This window comes from Phocoena sinus, chromosome 14, assembly GCF_008692025.1.
Source record: "Phocoena sinus isolate mPhoSin1 chromosome 14, mPhoSin1.pri, whole genome shotgun sequence".
Classification (NCBI taxonomy): domain Eukaryota; kingdom Metazoa; phylum Chordata; class Mammalia; order Artiodactyla; family Phocoenidae; genus Phocoena; species Phocoena sinus.
The window spans coordinates 59,156,325-59,168,660 of NC_045776.1; the positions used below are offsets into that span (position 1 = coordinate 59,156,325).

Sequence of the window (12,336 nt, forward strand, 5' to 3'; positions counted from 1 at the left end):
TCGGCAGGCGGACTCCCAACCACTGCGCCACCAGGGAAGCCCCGGAAGTCCCCTTTTTTAAAAAAAAATTATTTTTGGTTGCATTGAGTCTTGCTGCGTGTGGGCTTTCTCTAGTTGCGACAAGCGAGGGCTACTCTTTGTTGCGGTGCACGGGCTTCTCATTGTGGTGGCTTCTCTTGTTGCGGAGCACAGACCCTAGGCGTGGGGGCTCCAGTAGTTGCAGCACGTGGGCTCAGTAGTTGTGGCTTGCAGGCTCAGTAGTTGTGGCGCACAGGCTTAGTTGCTCCGCGACATGTGGGATCTTCCCGGACCAGGGCTTAAACCTGTGTCCCCTGTGTTGGCAGGCGGATTCTTAAGCGCTGCTCTACCGGGGAAGTCCAGCGTCTTTTTAGCTGAGGAGTGGTCCACGGTGACCATGCACCACAGGGGGCTTAACCAGTCTGGTTGAAGGACATCTGGGTCGTTTCCAGGTTAGGGCGGTTATGAATAAAGTTGCCGTGAACGTCTGTGTGCAGGTTTTTGTGGGAACGTCGGCCTTCATTTCTCTGGGATAAATGCTCAGTTCCTGGGTCACATGGTAGTTGCGTTTTTTTTTTTTTTTTTTTTTTTTAAGAACGTGCCCAACTATTTTCTAGAGTGGCTGCACCGCTTAATGTTCTCACCAGGCATGCGCAAGTGCTCCACTGCTCTGCGTCCTCACTGGCATTTGCTGTTGTCACTTCATTTTGGCCATTCTGATAGGTGATATCTCTTTGTGGTTTTAATGTGCATTTCCCTAATGGCTAATGATGTTGGATAACTTTTCAGGCCATATTTGCCACCTGTGTGTCCTCTTTGGCATCTTCATGTCTTTTGCCCATTTTCTAATTAGATTGCTTATTTTACTGTTGTGTGTTTTTTGTTTTTTGTTTTAAAACTGCTGAGTTTGGGGAGTTCTTCTAGATACTTGGTCAGATAAATGGTTTACAAGTATTTTCTCCCGCTCTGCAGTTTGTCTTCCATCCTTTCAGCAGGGTCTTCCCCAGGGCAAATGTTTAATTTTGATGAAGTTCAATTTATAAATATTTCCTTTTATGGTATCAATTCTCAGAGCTCTGCCTAGACCTAGATTCTGAATATTTTCTCCTGTGGTTTTTTGGGGGTGGGGTTAAGTTTTACGTTTTACATTTCAATCCATGGTGTCCGTTCTGAGTTCATTTTTGTATAAGGTGTGAGACTCAGGTCAAGGTTCATTTTCTGCCTATGGGCCTCCAGTTCTGGTACCATTTCTTGAAAAGGCTGTCTTTGCTCCATTGAGTACCTTTGTCAGAAATCAGGGGACGTATGTGTGTAGGTCTATTTCTGGGTGCAGTTCTGCTCTGTTGATCTCTGCCCACACAGCTTCGATTACTCAGCTGTATAAATCTCGAAAGTGCTTCCTTGGTAGGTGTCTACTCCAGCCTGCAGTTTGAGGGTCTCACGGGATCCCTCAGTGGCATTTCGGATCTCACATCTCCGATTTATCTGGTATATATGTGTGTCTGCACGTCCTTGCCCTTGTCAAGCACTCAGTAAATATTTGTTGAATGAGTGAAGGTTTTGTCATCTTTATCTTGAGAAAGAGCTATAACATTATCTTAAAATCTCTTGGCGGGGAATTTCTGACTCTGTAAGTGATCGCCTCAGGACAGTTCATACAGACCTGAGATTCCAGGTGAGGTCAAGTATTAATGTTTTGATGACGACTGAGGGCCATCAGATCGCCCTGTTTTGTTAGCTCTGAGGTTCAGGGGGTCCCTCGCTGGGGTCGTGCCACACCCGGTTGTCCCTGTGAGCGGGCAGCCTCCTCTCTGCCTGTTTCCTGTTATCACTGTGGGTGCCCAGATGGCCTTTCAGGCAGAAGCAGCGATGCTGTGTGAGCGGCCATCAGCTTCAGGCCACACTCACTCCCCCCAGAGATGTAAGACCCAGCCCTTCCTCTGCCCTCAGCGTGGTCTGTCCTGGCACGTGGGAATCTTTTATACTGTGGAGGGCGGCTGTCAGCCTGTCATCTGCTGTTAAAATAAGGAGCTTGTGAATTTCAGTGACACAGACACAGTTCATGTGGCTTTTCTTAAAAAAGAATTAAACTGTAGCCAGAGGGACTTCCCTGGCGGTCCAGTGGGTAAGACTCTGCGCTTCCACTGCAGGGGGCACAGGCTCCACACCCTGGTCGGGGAGCTAAGATCCCGCATGCTGCACGGCACGGCCAAAAGATATATATATATATGTAGCCATAGCACGTATTTCTGGATAATTTAAACTCCGCCAGACAGTTAACCGCATCCAGTTTGTAATGCGGGAATAAACAACACTTCTCTTTTCAAAATTTACATTTGATGCTGGCGGGGGGGTGGTCTGTGAAATTTATACACTGTACGTGGTGTTAGTGACGTCATATGATTTGGATAACTTTTATCCTCAAATGCAGAATCAAGAGCCAGAGAAATAGAAATGCTTAGAAGATGCTGCCCGGTATGACTCTTTCCCGACTACACTGTCCTGGCATTTCTCTGACTCACGTGAGAACCATCAGACATTGAGTGGTATGATCATGGGCCAAAGAAGCTGTTTTCATTTTTCCCCTTCAGTCGTCAGAAATTATTCAGCATTGAAAAGACGCCAAGCTGTATATATAGTTACGCATCTGTGCAGAACGTCTTGCTGTTGAGCAGTTGATTGCCAGCATTTGAGTCCCTGACATAAGGATGAGCCTGGGAGAAATGAGAGAGAGACCTTGAGCCTCCAGGGTGCTTCGCCTTGGGCTGGTCAGTTCCTGTGCTGAGAGAAGGCTTGTGTGGGAGGCTTGGTTCTCATTTGTCCCCCAGCATCACAGATGTTCTTTTTTGTGACCCACAGCAGGTTGACTGGGACAAGGGAATGTCCAAAACACAGAAACGTTCATCAGGTGGTTGGTGTTTGAGCATAGATGTTCTTCAGCTTTGGACGCTGGGAGCCCAGGCAAAGCTGTATTTACTCACCAAGCCCATACTTGTGTGGATGATTTAACCCTGAGCAGTTGGAGTAGCCTCTTGGTGGTTGTTTGCCCGTCTCACGCGGCTTCCCCTCTTCCGGCTGGAGGTCTCTCCATAGTCTGAGCAGGTCTGGGAGCCGGAAGGGGCTGTTTAGGGGAAACCAGGGGTGGTACGTTGCGGCACCGGGTACCGTTTCCATACCCCCCGCCCCAGGACTATTGGTCAAGGCGCTGGGAGGGGGGGAGGGGGCTGCGAAGAGGCTTGTGGATGTTCCATCATCTGTGCTTATTCACGGGGTTTAGCAAAAATGTTTTTCATGAGTGAAACAAAGTCACTTCTGAAAAATCCTCCATTATTTTTGTGGTTCCTAGCAAATAGGACAGTTTAAAGATGATGTAATTTTATGCAACAAGTGCCTGTCTGTCTGGGTCTAATGCGTGTGTTTAAAACACTCTTAATGATCGAGAGCTTTACACGCTCCTCCTGGAGGAGTCGTAGGAACTTCTCTGGGTGAAATGAGATGCTTTCCTTCTGGCCAACTGAGTCCATGGTTGGGCCGCTCGCTTCCTTTTCAACTTTGAAGTGTCGCTGGGAGTTTCTTGTTGTTTCCAAGGGTTCTCTTGTGTAGGGTTTGGGTTTGGATTTATTTTTACACCAGGTCACTACGTGATGGGGCCCAGGTGTCACATAACCCTCACATTGTCGTATAACATTGCACATTGGGATTGCACGACAAGTCACTGCTGAGCCATCGCTCAGAGATGGTTTCTCAGCCTCGGCTCTGCGGGTGTTTTGGGCTGGATAACTCTTTGCCGCGGGAGGCCACTCTGTGCCCTGTAGGATGCGTAACAGCTTCTCTGGCCTCCACCCACTGGATGCCAGTAACAACCCTCCATTTGTGCCAGTGTCTATGGGCAAAGCCAAGTGTCCCCGGGAAGGGAGGGGCCCCAAGTTACCCCCAGTTGAGCACCACCGGCTGGGAGAGAGAGACCACGTGCACAGTCTGGCCCGACATCTCTCCCCCAGCTCCCCTGGAGCTTCGGAGGGAAGCATCCCTGCAACCAGATGGGCATGTGGTGCTGTCCACGTGCCCCTGGCCTTGACAGTGGAGTCGTGTTCTTCCTCTTGAGGGAGGTATGGTTTGACATGATTGTGAGGGGCTGCATAGGCTGTTCTGGTACCTTCGGAAGCCTTCTCGTCTCCCTCCTCGCCCTGTACGGGCGGGCGCGCACACACACACACACACACACACACACACACACACACACACACACACACCGCTGAGCCTCCCCAGTGAAGTCTGAGCTCGGCTAATTATTAGATTTTCCCCAGGGGCAGGCTGGTGACAAGATGTGCAGAAAGCAGACACTGCTCGTTCGCCTTTGCTCTCAACCTCTTGACAAACATCTTCAGAGGTGCCCTTTGAAATGGGAAGGTGGGAGGGTAGATGTTTGGGTCTTTGCAGGAGGATTAGAAACCGGCAGTGCTCAGAGCAGGGAATACGGTGTGCTCCCTGCTCCTCGGCTTTTATTAGGAGGTGAGAGGGGTCTTGTAAAACCGTGCCGAGGACGAGCCCTTGAACCCTGTGACACTCGCCCCAGCTGCCTGATAGAAGAATCCCTGGGGAGGCTACAAACCCAGATGCCAGGCTACCCTCTGGCCGGTTGTGTCAGAACATCTGGGGGTGGGACCCAGGCATCTGAGGGGTTGGTGGTGTTCTGTTTCTCAGGCATCTGTGTTTTGTAAAACTTCCCGGTGCTTTTAGAGCAGCTGCCGTCACTGCCCTGGGAGGATGTTGTGTCTGGAGCATCTCTGTAATTGTAGCTAAATAGTTCCCACCTAGGAGTGGAGCTGTGGGTTGGTGAGATTGACGAAGGGTAAAATAAGAGTTTGCAGGACGGGCGTTTGGGGAAGAGGAGGCCTTGGAGTGACCTCTTTCCATCGAAGCAGAGGCCCAGACGCCGGGCGGCAGCGTGTAACTGCCCTCGGGCGTGAGTCGGTGCCCAGCCTCGAGTTGTGTGTTTATGACCACAGCAGTCGTAAAGGGCCATGACCATGGGGCTTCCTGGCCGTTAGTTATAGTTTTCCTAAAGCACATCACAGGCGGGATTCCATCCTGCTCATGACAGTGGAATTCATCTCTCTCAGGTTCGTTAGAACCTGCCACTCGTCAAATTTGCTCTGCCCCTCACTGCCCCTTTAGTTGTCTTTTTGCTCTTCTATCCTTTCCCTCTTTCGCTCATCTGCAGCGTGCACACTTGTAGCTGTTGTGGATTGTGTTGTTTGTGTGTGACTCTGGTTCTCCAGGTGACAGCGGGACAGGAACCCGCATTAGGGGGCAGGGTGGCTGTGTGGTCAGTCTCTCCTGTCCTCCTGGTAGCCTCTGAGCCTCTCATGGGGACTTTGAAACCACCACCACCCACCCGAGCACTGGGACTTTGTTTCATTCAACTGAACACATTGTCAGTAAAAGGACACTCTTGGGACTTCCCTGGTGGTCCAGCATGCTTTCACTACAAGGGGCGCGGGTTTGATCCCTGGCTGGGGAACTAAGATCCCACATGCCTCGTGGCGAGGCCAAAAATTTTCTTCTTAATTTTTGAAAAGGGAATAAAAGGACACTGTTGAATTTAATGTATATAAAAATATGACTTTTACGTTAAACAAATGGGACTCAGTAGGGAAAACATAAAATAGTTGATTTCTCCCCACAATTGCCTAATTCTAATTTATCTTATGAGTCTAGTCCTCCCTTGCTTCTTAAATGAAATCTAGATCTATAATTTCTGTGGTCACTCTTGAATAATACATAGCCTTCTGTTCACTTTTAACTCCCCCAAATAGTCTCATTTCTGTAATTAAAATAAGCATTCTTTTATAATGGTCAAACTCACTCAAGGCCATGGTATGTCCCACCAGTGGGCCCATCTGACCAGTGGGTTGGCTTTCTTGTCTCTTGTTTTTGGGGCCATTTCAGCAGAATGAAGTGAATTTGGTTTGGGAAAGCGTTTGCTACTTTATTATTGGGTGCATAAAAATTCATGATTATCATACTTGGTAGGTGGTTCTTCTGTTATTAAATGCATTATCTCTGTTAGTGCTTTTGCCTTGGATTCCAACGTGTCTGATGCTGCTCTCAGTATCACATTGTACCAATATTGCTACATCGGCTTTCTTTGCAGTGTTGTTTGCTGGTATAATGTTTTTACTTTTTTGTTCTCAACTTTTCTGTGTCATGTTTTAAGCAGTTTAAGGCTGAGTGTGTGTGAGAGGTAATCCATGTTTATCTTAATAAGTGAGTTTGTTCCATTTAGAGTTACTGTGATTGCACTTAGAGTTGGACTTGCTCTGCTATGTTATTTACTTTTCCTGCCACCATGTTTTTTCTTCTTTTTTTTAACCTTCCTGCATTCCATCAAAAATACAGGGCTTGTTTTTTTAATTCTCTCTCTGTTGGTTTAGAATTTATATCTCTGTTCTTTGCAAATTTTAACAAACATACGTAAAAGTGCATTTACCATTCTCCTGAAGGACACAGACTCCTTCTGACACTGTGACTTGCTGAAAATAATTTAGTGTCAAATCCCTGCTACCCCATTTTAAGGTCCATTTTATTTTAATTGTAAGTACTTATGCTGATTCACCTTTTACATCTAAATTTACCAACTTTGGGTACCATTTTCCTTCCAGGTTCTGTTACTTCTTGCTGGGATGCATTTAGGGTTATTTCAGTAAGCATAAGTAGGAGATAATCTCTGCACAGAGGCCCCTGTCTATCTAAAAAAATACTCTCAAATGGTAATTTAATTGGGTAGAGAATTTTAGGTTAACAGTTGTTTCCCTCAGCGCTTCTAAAGATACAATTCCATTATTTTTTGATACCTGTTGCTGTTGTAGCAACTGTCAGCCTAACTGTTGTTCTTTGCTGGTAATCTGACTTTCCCTCTGGTTCCTTTTAAGTTTTTCTTGTTACCACTGCAGTTTCACATGCAGTGATTCATCTTGATGTGGATTTCTTTTTTTTTGTAACTTTTATTTTAGTTTTAATGAGATATAATTGACATGCAGCGTTGTATAAGTTTAAGGTGTACAGCATAATGATTTGACTTATATCATTTATTTTTTACAAGAGAACAAATCCACAGTTTTATCTACTTTTCATGGTACTTTTTTTTTTTTTTTTTTTTTTGCGGTACGCGGGCCTCTCACTGTTGTGGCCTCTCCCATTGCGGAGCACAGGCTCCGGATGTGCAGCGGCCATGGTTCACGGGCCCAGCTGCTCCGTGACACGTGGGATCCTCCCGGACCGGGGCACGAACCCGTGTCCCCTGCATTGTCAGGCAGACTCTCAACCACTGTGCCACCAGGGAAGCCCTATCTACTTTTCAATAAGTTTAAATCCTTGAAGGGTACAGCATCACACGGATTCTGTGTCCAGTGGCGTTAGCAGGAAGGTTGCTTCCAAATTTGGCATGAACCATGCCACTGTTTCCATGAGTGCGAGTTATCTTTCCCCAGATTACTCTGGTTTTAGATTTTCCACCAGGAGTTACTGTGTTGTTCTTTGCTCTGCACATATAAGCACATCTCTTGCCTAGATAGAAATCAGTTTCATCTTGAGCATATACACCATCAATTTTCAGGAGAGCTGTGTGCTCCCTCTGGTTCCATAGACCCTGCTTATAGTCAGCAAAAATGGCCTTGGACCACAGCCTTCCAGACATATTTGTCATTTTAGAAGTCCCGTTCCCAGCAGGCTGGAGCACCCATTCTTGGAGGTCAGGGGACCAGCACCGTCAGTCCCATGTCTCCTCCATTCTGTCTTCCCTGTTGCTGGATTCCATAGAAATCATGAGCTGGTGGAGCCTCGGAGCCACGCCAGGGCCTCATTGAGGCATATAGCCGAGCCTACCCCACTTATTTGCCCCCAAAGTTTCATATATCATTAAATGATTATCACAGTAAGTTTAGTAAACACGCATCACCTCATATAAATACAAAATTAAAGAAATCAAAAAAAATATTTTTTCTTCTGATGAGAACTCTTAGGATTTACTCAGAACAAATGTCCTATATGTGGATTTCTTCTTATTTATCCACCTTGGGACTTGCAATGTGTTCTCATTTCTTATTGATTGTGGTGGCCCAGCCTGTCTAGCTCAGGGTATGTTTGCTGATGTCTGGGTCCAGTTGCCCGGCAGTGTCTGGCAGGCATAGCTGATGGCGCAGAGACTGGTAACAGAAGGTCTCAGTCGGAGCTTCTGGAAGTGAAGATCTGTTTCCCCGAAACACAGGCTCTCTGAGGCAGCCACCGTGTAAATCTTACTGGAGTGCATTGGTCTAAAAGAATAAATATATTTCAATTTTCTTATTTCACCTCGAATGCTCTTCATGAAATAACAGTTTTAGTCAGTTTCATAGTCAACAGCATTTCCCTCCAAAAACGTTTTGCCTTGTCTCCCTTTCCATACTGGAGGACTTTCCTTTCTGTCTGTAGCTGTTCACTGGAGCCGCCACCGCCATCCAACTAAAAAGCTTCGGAACCCTCTGCTCTGAGTTTACTAGTGCAGTTTTTATTGTTGTTGTTGTTTGTTTTGCAGTACGCGGGCCTCTCACTGCCGCGGCCTCTCCCGTTGCGGAGCACAGGCTCCGGGCGCGCAGGCTCAGCGGCCATGGCTCACGGGCCCAGCCGCTCTGCGGCACGTGGAATCCTCCCGGACCGGGGCATGAACCCGCGTCCCCTGCGTTGGCAGGCGGACTCTAAACCACTGCGCCACCAGAGAAGCCCCCACTAGTGCAGTTTTTAAACGATAATTTTATGCATTAACCATTTGCTGGAGCGCAATATTGTCGTTCTAGCTAAGTTACTCTATATACTAAGAAGTCTTTGCATTTATGGGTCTTACAGATGTATTTTTGTCCCCAGTTTAAAGTAGGAAACTCAGAGTGAGCGAGTAGGCGATTTTGGTTTTCTCTTGCAAAGTTATTTTTTATAGGTGCTCTTTTTAATTTATTTTTTAATTGAAGTATAGTTGAGTTACAGTGTTGTGTTAGTTTCAGGTGTACAGCAAAATGATTCAGTTATATATGTATATATACGCATATGTGTATGTGTATATATGTATATTCTTTCCCATTATAGGTTATTTAAAAAGAATGCATATAGTTCCCTGTGCTGTACAGTAGGTTCTTGTTGGTTATCTATTTTATATATAGTAGTGTGTATCGGTTAATCCCAAACTCCTGATTTATCCCTCCCAGTCCTTTCCCCTTTGGTAACCATGAGTTTGTTTTCTGTGTGTGTGGGTCTGTTTCTGTTTTGTATATATGTTCATTTGTATCTTTTTTTTAGATTCCACATATAAGCAATATCATATTTGTCTTTGGCTTACTTCACTTAGTATGATAATGTCTAGGTCCATCCATGTTACTGGAAATGGCATTATTTTAGTCTTTTTTATGACTGAGTGATATTCCATTGTATGTATATATATCTATACACACACACACACACACACACACACAGAGCACATCTTCTTTATCCATTCATCTGTGGATGGACACTTAGGCTGCTTCCATGTCCTGGCTATTGTAAATAGTGCTGCAGTGAACATTGGGGTGCATGTATCTTTTCAAGTTATGGTTTTCTCTGGATATATGCCCAGGAGTGGGATTGCTGGATCATATGGTAGCTCTATTTTAGTTTTTTAAGGAACCTTCATACTGTTCTCCATAGTGGCTGCACCAATTTGCATTCCCACCAACGGTGTAGGAGGGTTCCCTTTTCTCCACACCCTCTCCAGCATTTATTATCTGTAGACTTTTTGATGATGGCCATTCTGACCGGTGTGGGGTGGTACCTCATTGTAGTTTTGATTTGCATTTCTCTAATAAGTAGCAGTGTTGAGCATCTTTTCATGTACCTTTTGGCCATCTCTGTGTCTTCTTTGGAGAAATGTCTATTTAGGTCTTCTGCCCGCTTTTTGATTGGGTTGTTTTTTTTTTTTGATACTGAGCTGTATGAGCTGTTTTTATATTTTGGAGATTAATCCCTTGTTGGTTGCATCATTTGCAAATATTTTCTCCCATTCTGTAGGTTGTCTTTTTATTTTCTTTATGGTTTCCTTTGCTGTGCAAAAGCTTTTAAGCTTAATTAGGTCTCATTTGTTTATTTCTGTTTTTATTTCTGCTATTCTCGGAGGCAGATCCAAAAAGATGTTGCTGTGATTTATGTCAAAAAGTGTTCTGTTTTCCTCTAGGAGTTGTATAGCAGCCAGTCTTACATTTAGGTCTTTAATCCATCTTGAGTTTATTTTGTGTATGGTGTTAGGGAGTGTTCTATTTTCTTTCTTTTACATACAGCTGTCCAGTTTTCCCAGCACTATAGGTACTCTTAATGCAAAGCCCCGTGGGTTGATAGCATGATTTTTGAGGAGCTAGTCTTTAATATTTGGAGATAAGTTGGCCAGTAAACACACATAATTAGAAAACTACCTTGGGAGATTTGGGAAATCTAGCGGACCATTTGCAGAGAATGAAGGCATGGTGTTTCTTTTGCTTTTGGAACGGAAACTAGAGCTGCCTCTTGTAAGCTTGCCCTGCAACACCCCGCCCCCGAACACATTCTGCCCAAGAGCTGCCTTTTCAAGTCAGGTTGGACTGACCTGGTCCGTGGATGAGTAGCACACAGCGCTTTGAGAGTTGGGAGGGAAGCTCACCGACTCCTTCTTGGCCAACTTCTACCCTGCTTGGCTCTAGCGCTACAGCGTATCCACAGACCGGGCTCCACAGAGTGAGAAATCACAGAAGAAAACCTCAGCACCAGGTGCTGTGTTGGAGTGGGGGTCCAGTTAACTCGTGGAAGACACCACAGAAGCCTGGAACTGGTGGGTTTCAGTGCTTGTCATGCGCATCTGAGGAAACATCCCTGAAATGTGGGAGCTTAGGGGTGGGGGCAACGCTAAGGGGTGGCAGAGGGGTGCTGCCAGGAGGCAGGTTCCCCGGCAGGACTGGGGTGTGTGCACAGTAGGGGAGAGGCAGTGACCGAGGGCTGCCTGCCAGGAGCATGAACGTGCCTTCCTGTAGAAATCCCTCTGCGTATCTGTGGCGTCTGTGCCTGGGATGTTTCTTCCCTTGTTATTAAGGACGCATGTTCCAGAGATGCACGCCAGCATCTGTCAGAGTAATTCAAGAACGGACGAGAGCATTATTTATCTTGGTGAAGTCTGGTCAGGGAGGGCTGTGTGCACGTGGATGTGCTGGACGGAGGGTCGCCCCCGACGGCTGTGATTGTAAAGAGGAGGGGGGAGTGACGTAGCTTGTCTCTGGGTTATTAAAACAACCATCTCCTTGGAAAACAACTGAGCGTCTCCCGGAGCCTGTTTTGCTGAGCGAGTTTGGAGGCGAATGTGTCCTAGTAATTAGTTAGTAAAGAAATAGTTGTATGTTGCTCTTTTACTCACTCACCTCCATCTGCCTTGTTTTTTCCATTAACGGAAGTCCAGTCTTTAGAGCTCTCTTACTGCATTCAGGGAAGCGGAAACCTGCTCAACTATGAGAAATCCTTAACAAATAAGATAATGGCCATTTCGAGATAGTGCTTCATGCTTGGGTTTATTTGCACCTTTCAGCCCCTGTGAGGGGAACTGTTTCATCACCCCCATGGGACAGACGCAACCGAGTGGTCTCCTCACCGCACGCCTCATGCGGGAGGATACTTGCTTTTGGCGAGCATTTCGAAGTGGGATGAGTGGAAGGTTGAAGGGTCTTGGGATTTTTGTTGTGAAACCTCGGTCAGGTCTGCAAAAATGATATGGGTGCTGACGGCAAACTGCACAACCGAGAAAAGACTGCGGGATGGGAAATGTGAGTGGAATAACAGCTAAATAGAAAACTGCAGGAGACGAGAGGAGAGGGCCCGATGCGCCCACCGGCGAGGAAGGGCGTGAGGGAAGTAAGCAGAAACTCGCACATCGGTTAGCGGGTGCCGTAAATTGCGATGCGGTTGCTGCCGGGAGTTCATTTCTCTGCGCTCATCACATCAGGTTAATGGAGAGTTAAATGGCTCTTGAAACAGGCCGGCTGGAGGAGCTGGGAGCTGTGTCCCGGGGCCTGGCCAGGCTCTTCAGGGGAGGCTCCCTCGCCCCAGCTCCGAGCTGCTTCCATTGCTGCCTGTCCAGCTCCCCCCGGGGGGCTGCAGCAGAAGTAAGTCACTCGCTGGCTAAAATGAAGGTTTTTCAGGACTGTGTTCCTTTCTGGAGGCTCTAGGAGAGGATCCGTTTCCTTGCCCTTTCCAGCCCCCAGGCACATCCTCATTTCTGGACTCAAACCCTCTTCCTCCATC

General features: G+C 46.6%; 2 protein-coding genes across 6 annotated transcripts in view; one reads left to right on the forward strand and one right to left on the reverse strand.

The window, feature by feature from the left end:
- MTCL1 (microtubule crosslinking factor 1) overlaps positions 1-12,336 on the forward strand; it is a 123,995-nt gene that overhangs the window by 25,271 nt on the left and 86,388 nt on the right. The window lies entirely within an intron of this gene.
- On the reverse strand, positions 7,388-7,800 carry LOC116765129 (60S ribosomal protein L35a-like). Its single transcript, XM_032654380.1, has one exon. The coding sequence runs from the start codon at positions 7,724-7,726 to the stop codon at positions 7,388-7,390; it is 339 nt and encodes a 112-aa protein (XP_032510271.1). The 5' UTR covers positions 7,727-7,800.

Bases quoted from the DNA above. Each gene is read 5' to 3' on its own strand.
- LOC116765129 (XM_032654380.1), bottom strand. From the start codon at position 7,726: ATGACAAATATGTCTGGAAGGCTGTGGTCCAAGGCCATTTTTGCTGAC.